The sequence below is a fragment of the Pleurodeles waltl genome, chromosome 3_2 (genome assembly GCF_031143425.1).
Source record: "Pleurodeles waltl isolate 20211129_DDA chromosome 3_2, aPleWal1.hap1.20221129, whole genome shotgun sequence".
Classification (NCBI taxonomy): Eukaryota; Metazoa; Chordata; class Amphibia; order Caudata; family Salamandridae; genus Pleurodeles; species Pleurodeles waltl.
Genome location: NC_090441.1, coordinates 199212155 through 199227175, shown reverse-complemented (window position 1 = coordinate 199227175; position 15021 = coordinate 199212155). Strand labels below are relative to the sequence as shown.

The following is a 15021-nucleotide window of genomic DNA, read 5'->3' as shown; positions in this document are numbered from 1 at the left end:
AAGTGATGGCTATAGCTCAATTTATTCATGTCTCTGATTCTCCCTAGAGCGCAAGCGGGACGTCTATGACCGATATGGAAAGGAAGGCCTGAGAGGAGCTGGTAAGTGCCATAACTAAGCACCTTCCGTCTCACCTCTCCCTGTAATGAATAGACCTCTGGCATTCTGATTCAGATGATGAGGATAGCCTGTCACTGGTCAGAACAAACCTTTCATGTTTTAATTAACGACCTGAACTGTATTGAAGAGTGCCGTATAATTGCTTGCATGCTGTTAGATGTACTCCCGAGTCCTGCCGGATAGCTCGCCTGGAGGGAGATATGCTGCAGAGTGCCACTAAGTTCCTTGCATGTAGTGAGATATCGTGATTAGACAGAACATTCAAATAACCCTGCTTGAGACATAACTAATTACATGAGCACGCAGAAGCGAGCACACCTGATGCTCCTTTCAGGAGTTCCTTTCATTCAATCTATCCTTCATTCTTCCATCTGTTCATCCATCCATCTGAACTCTCCACACTTTTACCATTCTGTGCACACACCCATCGCCTAGTCAACCAGTTATTTTCCTATCCATCCATTACATTCTTTCAATTATACATTCATCTTTTCATCCATCAGCCCATTCTTGCATCTGTGCATTCACCTATCCATTCAGTCTTCTCTATCTGTTCATCGTTCCATCATTCACCCTTTCAACTGTTGATCCTTTCAGTTTTCCAACATTTCACCCTTATATTAACCATCCTTTCACCCTGACATCCATTCACCCTTTCACCCTGACATCCATTCACCCTTTCACCCTGACATCCTTTCACCCTGACATCCATTCACCCTGACATCCATTCACCCTTTCACCCTTTCACCCTGACATCCATTCACCCTTTCACCCTGACATCCATTCACCCTGACATCCATTCACCCTTTCACCCTGACATCCATTCACCCTGACATCCATTCACCCTGACATCCATTCACCCTTTCACCCTGACATCCATTCACCCTTTCACCCTGACATCCATTCACCCTTTCACCCTGACATCCATTCACCCTTTCACCCTGACATCCATTCACCCTTTCACCCTGACATCCATTCACCCTTTCACCCTGACATCCATTCACCCTTTCACCCTGACATCCATTCACCCTTTCACCCTGCCATCTTTCACCCTTTCACCCTGACATCCATTCACCCTTTCACCCTGACATCCATTCACCCTTTCACCCTGACATCCATTCACCCTTTCACCCTGACATCCATTCACCCTTTCACCCTGACATCCTTTCACCCTGACATCCATTCACCCTTTCACCCTGACATCCATTCACCCTTTCACCCTGACATCCATTCACCCTTTCACCCTGACATCCATTCACCCTTTCACCCTGACATCCATTCACCCTTTCACCCTGACATCCATTCACCCTTTCACCCTGACATCCATTCACCCTTTCACCCTGACATCCATTCACCCTTTCACCCTGACATCCATTCACCCTTTCACCCTGACATCCATTCACCCTTTCACCCTGACATCCATTCACCCTTTCACCCTGACACCCATTCACCCTTTCACCCTGACACCCTTTCACCCTGACACCCATTCACCCTTTCACCCTGACACCCATTCACCCTTTCACCCTGACATCCATTCACCCTTTCACCCTGACATCCATTCACCCTTTCACCCTGACATCCATTCATCCTTTCACCCTGACATCCATTCATCCTTTCACCCTGACATCCATTCATCCTTTCACCCTGACATCCATTCATCCTTTCACCCTGACATCCATTCATCCTTTCACCCTGACATCCATTCATCCTTTCACCCTGACATCCATTCATCCTTTCACCCTGACATCCATTCATCCTTTCACCCTGACATCCATTCATCCTTTCACCCTGACATCCATTCATCCTTTCACCCTGACATCCATTCATCCTTTCACCCTGACATCCATTCATCCTTTCACCCTGACATTCTTTCACCCTGACATTCTTTCACCCTTTCACCCTGACATTCTTTCACCCTTTCACCCTGACATTCTTTCACCCTTTCACCCTGACATTCTTTCACCCTTTCACCCTGACATTCTTTCACCCTTTCACCCTGACATTTTCACCCTTTCACCCTGACATTTTCACTCTTTCACCCTGACATTTTCACTCTTTCACCCTTTCACCCTGACATTTTCACTCTTTCACCCTTTCACCCTGACATTTTCACTCTTTCACCCTTTCACCCTGACATTTTCATTCTTTCACCCTTTCACCCTGACATTTTCATTCTTTCACCCTTTCACCCTGACATTCTTTCACCCTTTCACCCTGACATTCTTTCACCCTTTCACCCTGACATTCTTTCACCCTTTCACCCTGACATTCTTTCACCCTTTCACCCTGACATTCTTTCACCCTTTCACCCTGACATTCTTTCACCCTTTCACCCTGACATTCTTTCACCCTTTCACCCTGACATTCTTTCACCCTTTCACCCTGACATTCTTTCACCCTTTCACCCTGACATTCTTTCACCCTTTCACCCTGACATTCTTTCACCCTTTCACCCTGACATTCTTTCACCTTTTCACCCTGACATTCTTTCACCTTTTCACCCTGACATTCTTTCACCCATTCACCCTTTCACCCTGACATCCATTCATTCTTCACCTTTCCATTCTACCTTTCAATTTTATTTCCCTTTTCATTTCATGTTTCTTTCCTGCCACCCTTCTTTCCTTTCTTTCTTCCCTGTTTATCTCCTAATAGTTTTTGCCCCCTCATTAAGTTTTCTTTCTTAACTTTCTTTCTCAGGGTCATTGTTTTTCTATTAGGCCGTCTATCTTTTTTTCTTCCTTTTAAAATGTATATCCGTCTCGGTTTCCTTCAGTGCATGTCAGTCAGTGGCTGCCAGCCTTCCTCTGTTGCATTCCCTAACGGTAGAATTTATACGCTTTTGGTCTGCAGTCAGAAAAGGCCGAATAAGAATTAGTGAATGTTTAAGTGGCAGCAAGTTCACCAGCTCATCGGGCCCAGTGGCAGCCCTGCTTACACTGCTAGAGTAGTGGGTTTCCTCTGCCCCAGGATAGCTCAGCGTGCGAGAAGCATTGCACAGTGCCATGCTATAGTTTGCAAGGAGTGAGAGATACTACAGTGTGCTGCAGAATAACAGGCATAGCTCCTATGGAGAGGGAGACATTGCGTAGCGTCACAGCGTAGTTCACTTGCAGTGAGATATATTGCCTGGTGTGAGATGTGCTGCAGGGCGCGAGATACACTGCAAGGTTCCACACAATAAGTTGCATGGCGTAGGATGGACTTGCGTGCTCTACTAAAGCATGCGTGAATTGAGAGAGATTGCAGAATGGTGCAGAATTACTGGCATGGACCGATATGGCCTACAAACTGCTGAAGCTGGTGTGAGTTATATTGCAGCATCTCACAAAACAGCTCCACAGAGTGCCACACTACCGCGGGATGCATACAGAGTGTATTTGTGGCTATCAGGGCAAATATTGATGAACTCTAGGCTTGGGTGTTTGTGCCACATTCTCGTTTTTGTTAGTCCTATCTTCACCCTTTGAACAACACCAACAAAAAGGTGGCAATGCCCCGATGTCCGCACATTCAATACGTTACCAACAGTAAGTGAAATGTAACAGTTAGGCGAGGTTTGAGTAAGGCTGGTGCTAACTCTGTAGTCCACCCTAAATCTAGGGTGAGCAGTATAGGGCCCAGAATGGAGTCTGGCCTTGTGCATCAATAGATCACAGAACCAGGGCACACACAGGTATTCCAACCAGCATAAAATGATCTGCTGTTAGTCCGTAGTTTTCTGTAGTTGTATTTTTTTTCTTCACACTTCTTGCATCCCAGGTCACAGTCCAATACGAATGGGCAGCCGACACGTGTTTTGTCACAATGACTTTTTCAGAGCTGCACAATAACACTGAAGAAAGTATATTTCATAAACTGGCACAGTATACAGAACTGATTAATCAAACTACATATGTGTAGTAAACTGAGTTTATAGTCGACGATCAGTGACTAATGGTACACAGGGTCATGTCCCAGTAATAGTTGCTTGCCACCTTTTGCAATGATAGGATCTGTATAAAAAAGAATAAGTATTCGATCTTTGAAGGGCAGTGAGTACCATTCTGGTTAGCACCTTTTAACCTGGGAAGAACGACCCTGACAGTAGTAAACATAAAATACAATTTCATGTATGTTTGAATCAGATGGCAATGCTATATTTTAGATATTGAAAATACAATTTAAAAAATAGAAGGGGATTGATATAAAGCCAGTGAACGGTATGCTTGATTTAGTGTAAGTATGGTTGAGTGGGGGTTAATGATAGTTGAACCTATTATGGATGCGAGGTGTGATTGACTGATGTAGAGGGGTACATAAGTTTCTCTTTTTCTTTATTAGGTCTAGTTTGTTTCATTGTTGATATAATACTGTAATTTTGAAAAGGAATATCTATGTATTATGAGTATTTTGATGTGAATCAATATATAATAAAGAGAAGTAGTCAAGTTTATGTATGGACTCTATATAAATGTTGTATACACATATTGCAATGTTACACATGTTATAGTAGGGTGGCCTTATGGTTTACTGATACTGCCATTTCCCCTGACAGGTTTGCCCTATATACCTTTAAGGATCCCTCTTTTTGCACCTTCTTGCCACCCTCTTGTGGCATTTCCCCACCTGCACCTTTCACATTGTTTTCAGAGTACAAGTGGGGAAACATTTGCAGACAGGAAGGACGCAGCACAAATGCCCCGTCCTTACCTGCGGAGTGCGGCAGGATAGCGTGCATGCACGGAGATGTACAGCCGAGTGCTGTAATATAGCTTGCCAGACGTCCGTATATTGCAGATGGTGCAGAATAGCTTCTATGAAGAGTGCCACAGAGTACCTTGCATAGTGACCTATGTTGCGGAGGGGTGCACTGAGTTAGATACACTGCAAGGTACCGCAGGATATCTTGCATTAAGTGAGAGTGCTGCAGGTTAGCTTGCATGCACGGAGATGTACAGCCGAGTGCTGTAATATAGCTTGCCAGATGTCAGTATATTGCAGATGGTGCGGAGTGGGTCACTATGTAAGGTACTCTGTGGCACTCTTCATAGAAGCTATGTTGCAGAGTGGTGCATTGAGTTAGATACACTGCAAGGTACCGCGGGATATCTTGCATCGAGTGAGAGTGGTGCAGGGTAGCTCTCAGGGACCCAGGGATACTGCAGGGAGGCACTGGTCAGATTGCCTGGTGCGGAATATGCTGAAGGTGGTCACAGAGTAACTCATACGGAGTAGCTACACTGTAGGGTGTTGCAGAGTAATGTGCAGGCTTTGGGGTGCACTGCAGGGTGAGCTGTAACATGAATAGCTCGTTTCCTGCAGTAGTTATCCACCTCATGGTTTAGCTATTTTTTTTCTACCAGTGCGGTATGTATGCTTAAGCTCCGCTCAGGACCTACACTTCTCCAATAAATTCCTTCAATGGCACCCTGACATGCCCACAGCCTGCCATCTATACTATGCTTCTCGCTACATTATGGTTAAATAAGGAACCTTTATCTTGCTGCAGAAAGCACTCTGTAAATCCAGAATTTGCACGGAAGATTAAGAGTTATCTTATATGAAATGTAACTTCGTGAATTTCTGAAATGCACCATCACCACCAAACATAGTTCTATTTTGTCCTTTCTACACACGGTATTTTTTAAGCATTGACACGCTGAATGAAGATCTTGGGTGCGATTTGCGTATATCAGCAGTTACACAGTAGCCACCCGATGTAAATGTTCTGATTGCATTAAATGGGGTTTTCGCTGTAATTAAACTGGCTTGAATTATATGTATTCCTAAATTGCAGATCTCGTTTTATTGCTGTGTTGTGTTCAGTTTCTTATATTAAAATCTCCTGACATTTCTTTTCAGCAGATTCCGGAGTTCCATCCCAGGGTCCAGAATTTGCAGGATTTTCATTTACATTCCGCAGTCCGGATGAGGTCTTCCGTGAGTTCTTTGGAGGAAGAGATCCCTTCTCGGACTTCTTTGGTAAGCAAGAAGTATATCTTGGAAGCTGTTGATGGGAGGTCAGAGCTTTGGCCCCAGAGCATTGAAGCACAGCTGAGCTCCGCTGGGGTTCAAAGTGTGTGGTGATGGTTGATGTGATCAGCACAGTGTGTGTGTATATAGAGACCTCTCACTAGAGGATGGGTAGGTTTAGGGCTGGCGTGTGATAACAAAACCTGTGCTAAGTGTCCTTGAGTGCCACCCATTCACTAGAGGATGTTGTTTTGAGGAGGACCCTTAACTCTGAGCACAGTCTCTAGAGAAATGACAAATTTAATGTCACCATGTGAGACAGATACTTTGGTTCTCATTACGAATCATGACATTAGTCATGACTAGTAAAATCCACTCTTCGCAGTCCCACTCTGGTGTTAAATGGGACCACACCAACCTATGCCAGGTCACTCAGACACATTCTAGGTGCAGCACCTTTGAAGCCCAGGAGGTGGTGGCCATATTGGTTGGATATCAGGAAGAGCAGCTGTCTCTGGTTTATGTCGCCCCCCCAGTGGCGATGGATGGAAGCATCACTTTCCCTCCAAAGACTTGAGGTCCCTCCAGCGCAGGGTGCTGTGGGCAGGTGGTGGCGTGCATTCATTCTTTGTCTTAGCACTTGCGGTCCCTCCAGCGCAGGATGCTGTGCGCAGGTGGAGGCGTGCATTCATTCTTTGTCTTAGCACTTGAGGTCCCTCCAGCGCAGGCTGCTGTGCGCAGGTGGAGGCGTGCATTCATTCTTTGTCTTAGCACTTGAGGTCCCTCCAGCGCAGGCTGCTGTGCGCAGGTAGAGGCGTGCATTCATTCTTTGTCTTAGCACTTGAGGTCCCTCCAGCGCAGGCTGCTGTGCGCAGGTGGAGGCGTGCATTCATTCTTTGTCTTAGCACGCAGATAAGGCTTCACCCTCTCGTGAGGGTCCCAGTGAGGACAGATGCTAACACTGAGTTACTACAGAAGCTGAATTTTCTGCTAATCATTACTTGTGAGGCCGTTGCTCAGCAGGCTGTTCTGTGGTTCTAATGGGAGATGCAGAGAGCTGAAAACAATCTGAGGGACTGGGGTAACAAATGAGTTCTGCCTATTTAGGCCACCAGGTTTTTTTTTTTTTTTTTTTTTTTTTTGCTTATGAACATCCGGTTTTTGGGCCTTTACTTTGGGTGAGTCTCACTACCTAAATCTCACGGTAATTGGACTGAGTGTGTTTACCGTCAGTGTCTGCCTTTTAAGACCAGGCTGCCGCAGTGCACCGGGCTAGTTATCCGTGAACAGACGTGTGCCCACGTGTGAGGGCTGTGTGCGCGAGGACCGTCATGTGCAGCCCTGTATTTGCACACCGGTATCCTGATGCAGAAGGTACCTGCAAGTAGGCCTTACGCTAGGGGGCCTTCATAGATAGGTCAGTAGTGATTACTGTAAAATCGGTGGTGCTCCATCACGCACGTAAGTGAAATCTGCCTACAGTGCAGCTTCATTCCACTTAATTCACAGAAACCAGCGGCCTGTCAGCTGGGGTAAAACATGCTTGCACAGTTTGATTTTACAGGATCCAGTAATAAACCTATACATCTTTTGGGTTGTCAAGAACTGTTATATTTTTAGGCTGTCCTGTTTTGACTATTTATTTTATGTGGATTTCAGTGGTATTTCCCAGATTTTTTAAATTGATGCTTATCCGTGTTTAATCGTATGCATAACACCCCACCAAATAGACAAAACACTGTTTTTCTAGAGTTTATAAAGTGTTTTTTTAATTTTTTACAGTGATTGGTATAAAGCACATATTTAATTTAAAGGAAATAGAATGCAGGGTACATGGTGTTATCTCATTGGCAGTGTGTCCAATGGACTTATTGTAGACTGTCTTAAGCTTAGAAATTCTTTGAATTGCAATCACTCACATCTCATAAACCTTTCTCACATTTCACTTTCTCTCACACTCACTCTGTAGTTTACATGAGTTTTAATAGAAAAAAAATGAGTCCATATTCAAGTGTTGTAGTGAACAAATTCTTGGACACAGTTGGGGGTCATTAATCTACTCCTTATTGAATATTAGGACATTGTAGGCCCACAGCACAGTAGCCTGTGAAAGCGTTCACATTTTGAAGTACACTGGATTAAGTTGTAGCCCTGCATTGTAAGGCACCTGAATCTTGGCGCTGTAGGCATTGCTCACCACTGATTCTGCACTCTTTGCCTGAATACATTTAGCTGGTGCTCCTGTTATTTGGACAGCGATACCTGGCAAGCGTCCCCTTAAGTCAGTCCTGACCTTTTACAAAAGATCACATTTTTGTTCTGGCACATGAAATTATGCTGTTAACATTGTAACTAATGGCTCAACAAAACCCCAATAGTAAAGAGCAGTTGGGTAAAAAGCCAGAATTAGCTGAAGGTATCACATAAAACAACGGTGCATCTTGCAGCTATGACGTTTGCTGGTATGTGCAAAGTCTGGTCTCATGTTTTCACCACTAGTCCTTTTGTGCATAGTGACAGCACTCTTTTCACAGGTACCAGTCACTACACCTTGCACTGGGTGTTTGTCAGGTGATCGCTTCTCAATACTGACTTGTTAGAGAAGGGGCTGGTTTAGCAAAGGGATTTACCTATTTTGATTTTGTAAGTGAGGCTGCTTCTTATTGGCTAAGATTGTTAGGAGCCCACCATGCCACCAGTCAATGAAGGAATTAAACACCACCAAAAGACCAAATGTTATTTTGATATTCACAGATTATCTACAGTGATTAAAATAACTAGATCAGATGTCAAATATGACCCCTTGACATAGCTAATAGGCTTGCCTTATATATTGATGTGATGCACACGGGACAAGAGCCAATAGGTTTGCCTGATCTAGAATGACAACCCGTTCTATTGTGATGTTGCATCTCATGTAGGTGGAAGGTCTAATGAGCCACTGTGGATCAAATGTGATACGTGGGTGTCACCAAAGGTATTGTCACCATCTGACTCCGATAGCTGTAATTTAATGTGTTGTAGTTAGTGTGTAATAACTGCACCTTTCATTCTTGAAAGAAAAGGCACCGACTGGACAATGATTTATTGTTTGTTGATGTCTCCCCCCTGTGGATGGAGATTGCTAGCCCCACTACTCCACCAGAGTAGGCCTCAGACTGCTCTGCTACCCGGAGGTAGGCAGGTGCCATAATGGGGCACCGCTTCCTGCAGGGAAACAGTTGTGAACATACTATATGCACAGGGCCATCCTGCACAACGAATAACCCGCTTTACTACAAAACAATACCTGCAGCAGAGAGCACGTCCACATTGCAATAGGGGTGCATGTTTGCATTGTTCAGCATTCTGTCCTTCATCTGTTCTTTTTTGCATTTGTCACCCTAAGTGGAAAATGTATGCCCAGACGTGGGCCCCGCGCTCGCTATGTCACCAGATTCAAGCTAGCCTGGCTGAGGAGGGGTGATACCCTAAAACTGTCCCCACGAAGCTTGTTTCTGATCTAGGGAGGGCCTGGCCTGGCAGTTGGGGCTAGACTGTTCCCCTGGGGAGCAGGGTCAAGACTGATCCGTAGCGGGGTCCAAAGCAGAATGGCATGGTGAGTAAAAAAAGGATGGATTAAACCCAGATCTGTGACTGGGGTGAATGTTTGATTTGTTCAGCATTCCTTCCATCATATGTTCTTTTTGCATTAAATTACAAAGTGGCTCCTTGGTAATCCAATTACATAGCCATAAACTAAGACCAGCTGGGCTGGATTTTTGTATTGAAGAATAAAAGCATTTTGAAGATTTTGCATTACAGCTCCTGTGTATTTATGGACTGAATGAAGAACTTGCCATCTTGATGAACTAAATGATGTCCTAGTTTGTCTATATAATTTAATTACCCAGGTGCCCCATTGTAATTTGATAGCACTCCCTTCTCGGTTAATATTGGTCTATGAGAAGGTAGGGTCAGAGAGCAGGAGGACCCGTTGAAGGAGTACAGCTGTGACTTCAAGCGAGATATGTGTTCGATGGAATGTGTTGCTGCAGATACACATGCTATGCACTAACCCATCTCTTCCCCAGAGATCCCCACCTATTTAAGTCCTGGACTGTAATATCTAATTGCTCTGCTTTCCAGATGATTTTGACCCTTTTACGGACAGATCTGGGCTTCATTCTCGCAGCAGTGGTGGAATTAGGACTCAAGGATTTAGAAATGTCTTCTCTGTCAACATCCCCAGCGGTTCAGGTGAGCAAGACATGCATTTGCTTCATCACTTGTGTGAGATCCAAGATGTGGCCCGTCACTTGCTCCAGTGAGATGTACATACAGTCATGTCATTACCTGTGTGAAACCTTACACATGGCTTCCATATATGTATCCAACATCTACGACTGTGAGATGTGCATCCGGACACTTCATTACCCTTGAGGGAGCTTAGCCATGGTTTCCATATTCATTACAGCAGCAGCAATAGTAACTCTGTAGTTAAGCAACACTAGAAAAACTGTCACTCCTGCCCTAGTCACCAGCAGGTTGGACTACAGGAACACCCCCTGCCCGGGTATTACCAAGCAACTCACGAGCAGACTACAAACAGCCCAGAACCCAACAGCCAGACTCATTCTCAACATCCCACCACACCACTGGCTCCCGATACACAAATGCACTCATTTCAAACTCCTCACAAATACTGAAGTCACTACACAACTTAGGTGCCACCTGCCTGAACCGTCGCAGCTCCTTCCACCAACCACCCAGACACCTCTGTTTTACGGTGGGATCTGTGTAAGAGTCATGAAGAGCAGAGTCCGATTGGGGGAACAGACGCTCTCTTGCGTAGCTCCTAAAGCGTGGAATGGCCTCCTACTCCACTTCAGAGCCTCCTCCTCCTCCCCGCCTTGAATTCCACAAGAAGCTGAAGAGCTGGCTTTTCGTTTAACCTTCCTGCACACACCTGCTCAGCGCCAGGACACCCTCACATGTGATAGTGCATCTTTACAGATACACATGACATTGTAAGACCTTTTTTTTGTTTTGTTTTTTTGTGTTAGAAATCCGTTCTTTGTTGTATTATAAACCCTTAAACCAATCGACAAACATGTATGTTGTTAAGGTTAACATTGTACGCTTCATGCAAATTGTCATACAGTTGGGGGTGGTGGGGCTTGGGCAAAAGGGGGGGGGAAGGTCAGAAAAGTGGCATTTCCTGTTTTAATTTGCTTACTGAAACAGAAAAAATGGATGAATGGAGCAAAGCCATACTTGGTAAGTAAGTGCCTTTGCCTGGTTTGGTGCAAATCTGTTCAATAGTGTTCTTGACATTAGCAAAAATGTTTTTTGTAAGCCTCAAGTTGAACTGAGTTGTTAGTCAAGATTGAAGAATCTTAGCTCTTAATCCTCCACTTACCCATGTTCTTGAAACATTCATGGACCGAAATAAAAAAAATAATACACTTGGACAAGGCGGCCTTTTCTACTGCTGTGCATTTTGGTTGTGTGACTCCAAACCCCGGTTTGCGGACTTGAAGCTCTTGTATTGCCGGGACACAATGTGCTAGATCTTGCGGCTGCCGTTACTTGATGTAGGGACTCAAGCTGCACATCCTGAAAAAAATGAAGGAGCCCTAAGTGCGGCAACAGAAGCATTTCCAGACCGGGCGACTCGAGTGGAGGGAAGGAACAAAAGGGGCGCCCACCTGGGTTAAAATTAAAATAAATAAATGCTGATTTTTCGTTCCCCGGTGCAACTCCAGAGGTTCAAAAACCCATAGCCAAGGGTCTTGACATGATAGAGGATTCATGGACCCAGTGCTAGGGCCACAGACCCCACAAGATGTCCGTCATAATTGTACAAAATTATGAGGGTCTGCAAACCTTTATAAATATTAAGTGTCCTGCCATAGTCCTGGCCCAGTGTGCGTTGTCGATTGAGTGGTCAGTGCCTGGCCGCAGACTAGATTGCGGCTAGCCGCTGCCACCGAGACTCTGAGCTGTCAAGGCTGTGTCTAGCAGACATGAGTCTTTGGGTGTTCTCTGGAGACAAGCATGTAGAATAGTGACAGTTAACTAAGACCAGCGCACCAACATGTATGCTGCCCTAGTCGGGGTGGTATCTGTCACATTAGTTGTTTTAGAGGCTCTCTGTGTCCCTCTGCTGGTGAGACCGTAGGCAGCTCCAAGCATTGACTGCGGCTGAGCTGCCACCTCGGCCAGCGTGCAGTATCAGAATGTCACTCGATTGAGAATTTACCTAAAAAGACAGAAGCCATCTGGCAAAACGGGAACTGTTTGTTTAACTAAACAATACAGCTTGGGAGCAGTTACAGAACTGGGGTCTGAGGACTCTCTCTCTCTCTCTCTCTTGTTGTACATCAGATTGAAGTACGTTTTTACATTTCTGAGTGCAAAAATACCATACCAGACGTGCTTTTCTTGGTAAACAATGCAAACAGTTGTTAAGGAGTTGTAAATATTCTTCCAGATAACAGACGCAGGTTGGCTTCATCCTGGCGTTGACCCAATGTGGGCAGCAAGTATGTATCCAGATGTCTGGCCTCAGGGCCCGTGGTCACTGCGTGTGCTGTACTCTGATTTGCTATATGTTCCTAACGTGGCATATATCTTACGGTTTATTCGGGAATGCACACATCCCTCTGGCAGGGACCATTGTGGTGTTGCTGCCTATCTGTGGGATCGGATCCAGGTGTTCCTGTTTGTGTGTTTGGCTGCTGGCTATATGTTACCCCACCTGTGACCTCAGTCATTAACCTCCGGCTTAGGTCTCTCAGTCTGTCTGACACTGTACCTATGTGCCGGGGTTGACTGATTGCACGGCGGGGGAATTTAATAATGGTGATGTGACTTCATCCATGTATATAAATGTATCGCTGTGCGCATCGACACCGATCAATCCAGTATGAACAAGGACAACTGACCAGCAGCAGGGATTGGGGTTGAAATAGTGATCTGGTGGCAGAGCTCATGAAGCCGGCGACGTAGTACTGCCGCTCCGTATACGAACAATCTCTCGGAAAAAGCAAAGTACATGATAAAAGAAAAAAACAGAAAGCAGTTGGAACAATTACTGGCCTCAATTGCCGATGTGATTAGTCAGCTGTGGACAGAGAGGGAGATAAGAGTGAATAGTAGGGGGGGGAGGGAAACAAGTTTAAAAGCACAGCACCCCACTGGTATCCAGCTTTAACACACTCCTAATGGAACTGTATCATCCAGTGGCAGATGGCTGTGCGGCATTTTGAGATGTGTCTGAGTGAGAGACATGAAAACAAAAGCTTTGAGTATTATTGGCTTAGAGAATAGAAAAAGCTAAAGGAAGTGATATTACCAAGAGATGTGGTGAAGCACAAAACATGAAGAGGACTCTAGACCACGCCTCCTGGGATCCTCATTGGTAGGTTGAAGAGTCAGGAACAGAAATTGACTGAAAATGAGCAATGTAGGAAGCTGGCTGTTTATTTAGAGGACCAAAAAGAGCTGCACGGTCCAAGCAAATTCCATAAGAATCACAGACGCTCAAATGACACCCCAAATGATCTCTTTTGTGATAGTGTGGGCGAGCAGTTAGGCATAGCAGAGGGTGGTGCTAAGCATGTATTGCACGCGCAAAGGCAGTAAGCGAGACACACTCCAAGAAATACAACACCACTTTATAAAAATAAAAAAACACATTCTTTTATATACATTTTGATACCAAGATCATTTGTATCAGACAGTTTTCAAAAGTTGACAGTGCAGTTTTTGGAGCTTTAATGTTATCCTGTGGGGGAAATACGTATACTGCATATGTGTATTTAGCAGGGACCTACAGGGCCCATCTTCTGGAGGTAACGTAAATATTGGGCAGGGTCCAAGGCAGCAGCAACAGGGCACCTCGGGCGGCACTGGGGCGGCCGTGTGCAGAGGGGCTTTTCAGCCTCGGTGCCCTAATGGTTTCCTATGGGAAAAGAAACATATGCTGCATTCAGGCACTTACTAACACCTCAACTACAGAAGAACAATCCTGTAGATTAAGTATGGTGCAAGGTCCAAAGCAGCACCAAGAGGTCCCTTCGGAGGCACTATGGCGACCGGCCTTAGATGCCCTAATGTTATCCTTTGGGAAAGGAACAGATACTGCATATGGGTACAACTTACAGGGCTGTCCTTGTAGACTTCAGATGAATGTGTGGCAAGGTCCAAGGCCACCCCAACAGCTCACCATTATAGGGGGAGGGGCCTCTGGGGCGTAGCTGTTTTACGGCCTCGGGGGTCCCATTCACTTCAGTGGAGATTGCTCTGATCAGTAAGAGGCTTCAGGCAGGGACCGGGCGGCTGGTCTGCGGGAACCCACAGCGGGGCACGACCCTTGGTCTTCTGGCATGTATAGCCACTGTTGGCCCACTTCTCCGGCTGTGGGGCTTGGGTGCACTGGTGTGTTTTGGGGTCGGGTTCCTGTGCCGGGGATACTCCTGGTTGGAGGGGCTTGCAGAAAGAGGCTGCAAGCACCATCAGGAAGTCCAGTCGGCGAACTCATTGTGGGCTTTGTCTCTGGAGGGCCTGGGAACCATGTTTACACCGTTGGCCCACTTCAGCTCTAGCTAGGTGGCTCGGGTGCAGTGGTGATGTCCGGCTTTGGGTGTTTGATGGTTCCGGTCCTCACGGGCTCTTTCGTGGTTTGCCTGCACATGAAGGGAAGCAGCTCAGGAAGCAGCTCATCTGCACTGCCAGCTCTCCCGGTTTCTTGGATGCTGCAGTGGCAGAACAGATCAGTTGCTCCTCAAGGCTTGGGTGCGGCAGGCAGGCTGGCTGGCACCAAGTCTGTCATGCTGCTCGGTTCCTGGGTCAGCAGACTTCTTTGTCCACTCCTTCCTTTGTGTACAGTGAAGATCTGAAGTCCTGGTATCAGGGGGTCCCCTAAATACTCAATTTAGAGGGCGTTGAGGGGAATGAATG

At 45.8% G+C, this 15021-nt stretch overlaps 1 protein-coding gene across 4 annotated transcripts in view; it reads left to right on the top strand.

The window, feature by feature from the left end:
- Positions 1 to 15021, top strand: part of DNAJB2 (DnaJ heat shock protein family (Hsp40) member B2) — a 147509-nt gene that overhangs the window by 89562 nt on the left and 42926 nt on the right. For 3 of the 4 annotated variants that reach the window (XM_069227165.1, XM_069227167.1, XM_069227168.1), the window contains exons 4-6: positions 48 to 101; positions 5965 to 6084; positions 10204 to 10314. In XM_069227165.1, the coding sequence (XP_069083266.1) occupies positions 48 to 101; positions 5965 to 6084; positions 10204 to 10314 (285 nt within the window). The remainder of the gene's footprint in view (positions 1 to 47; positions 102 to 5964; positions 6085 to 10203; positions 10315 to 15021) is intronic. The other variant, XM_069227166.1, reaches the window with a different exon arrangement.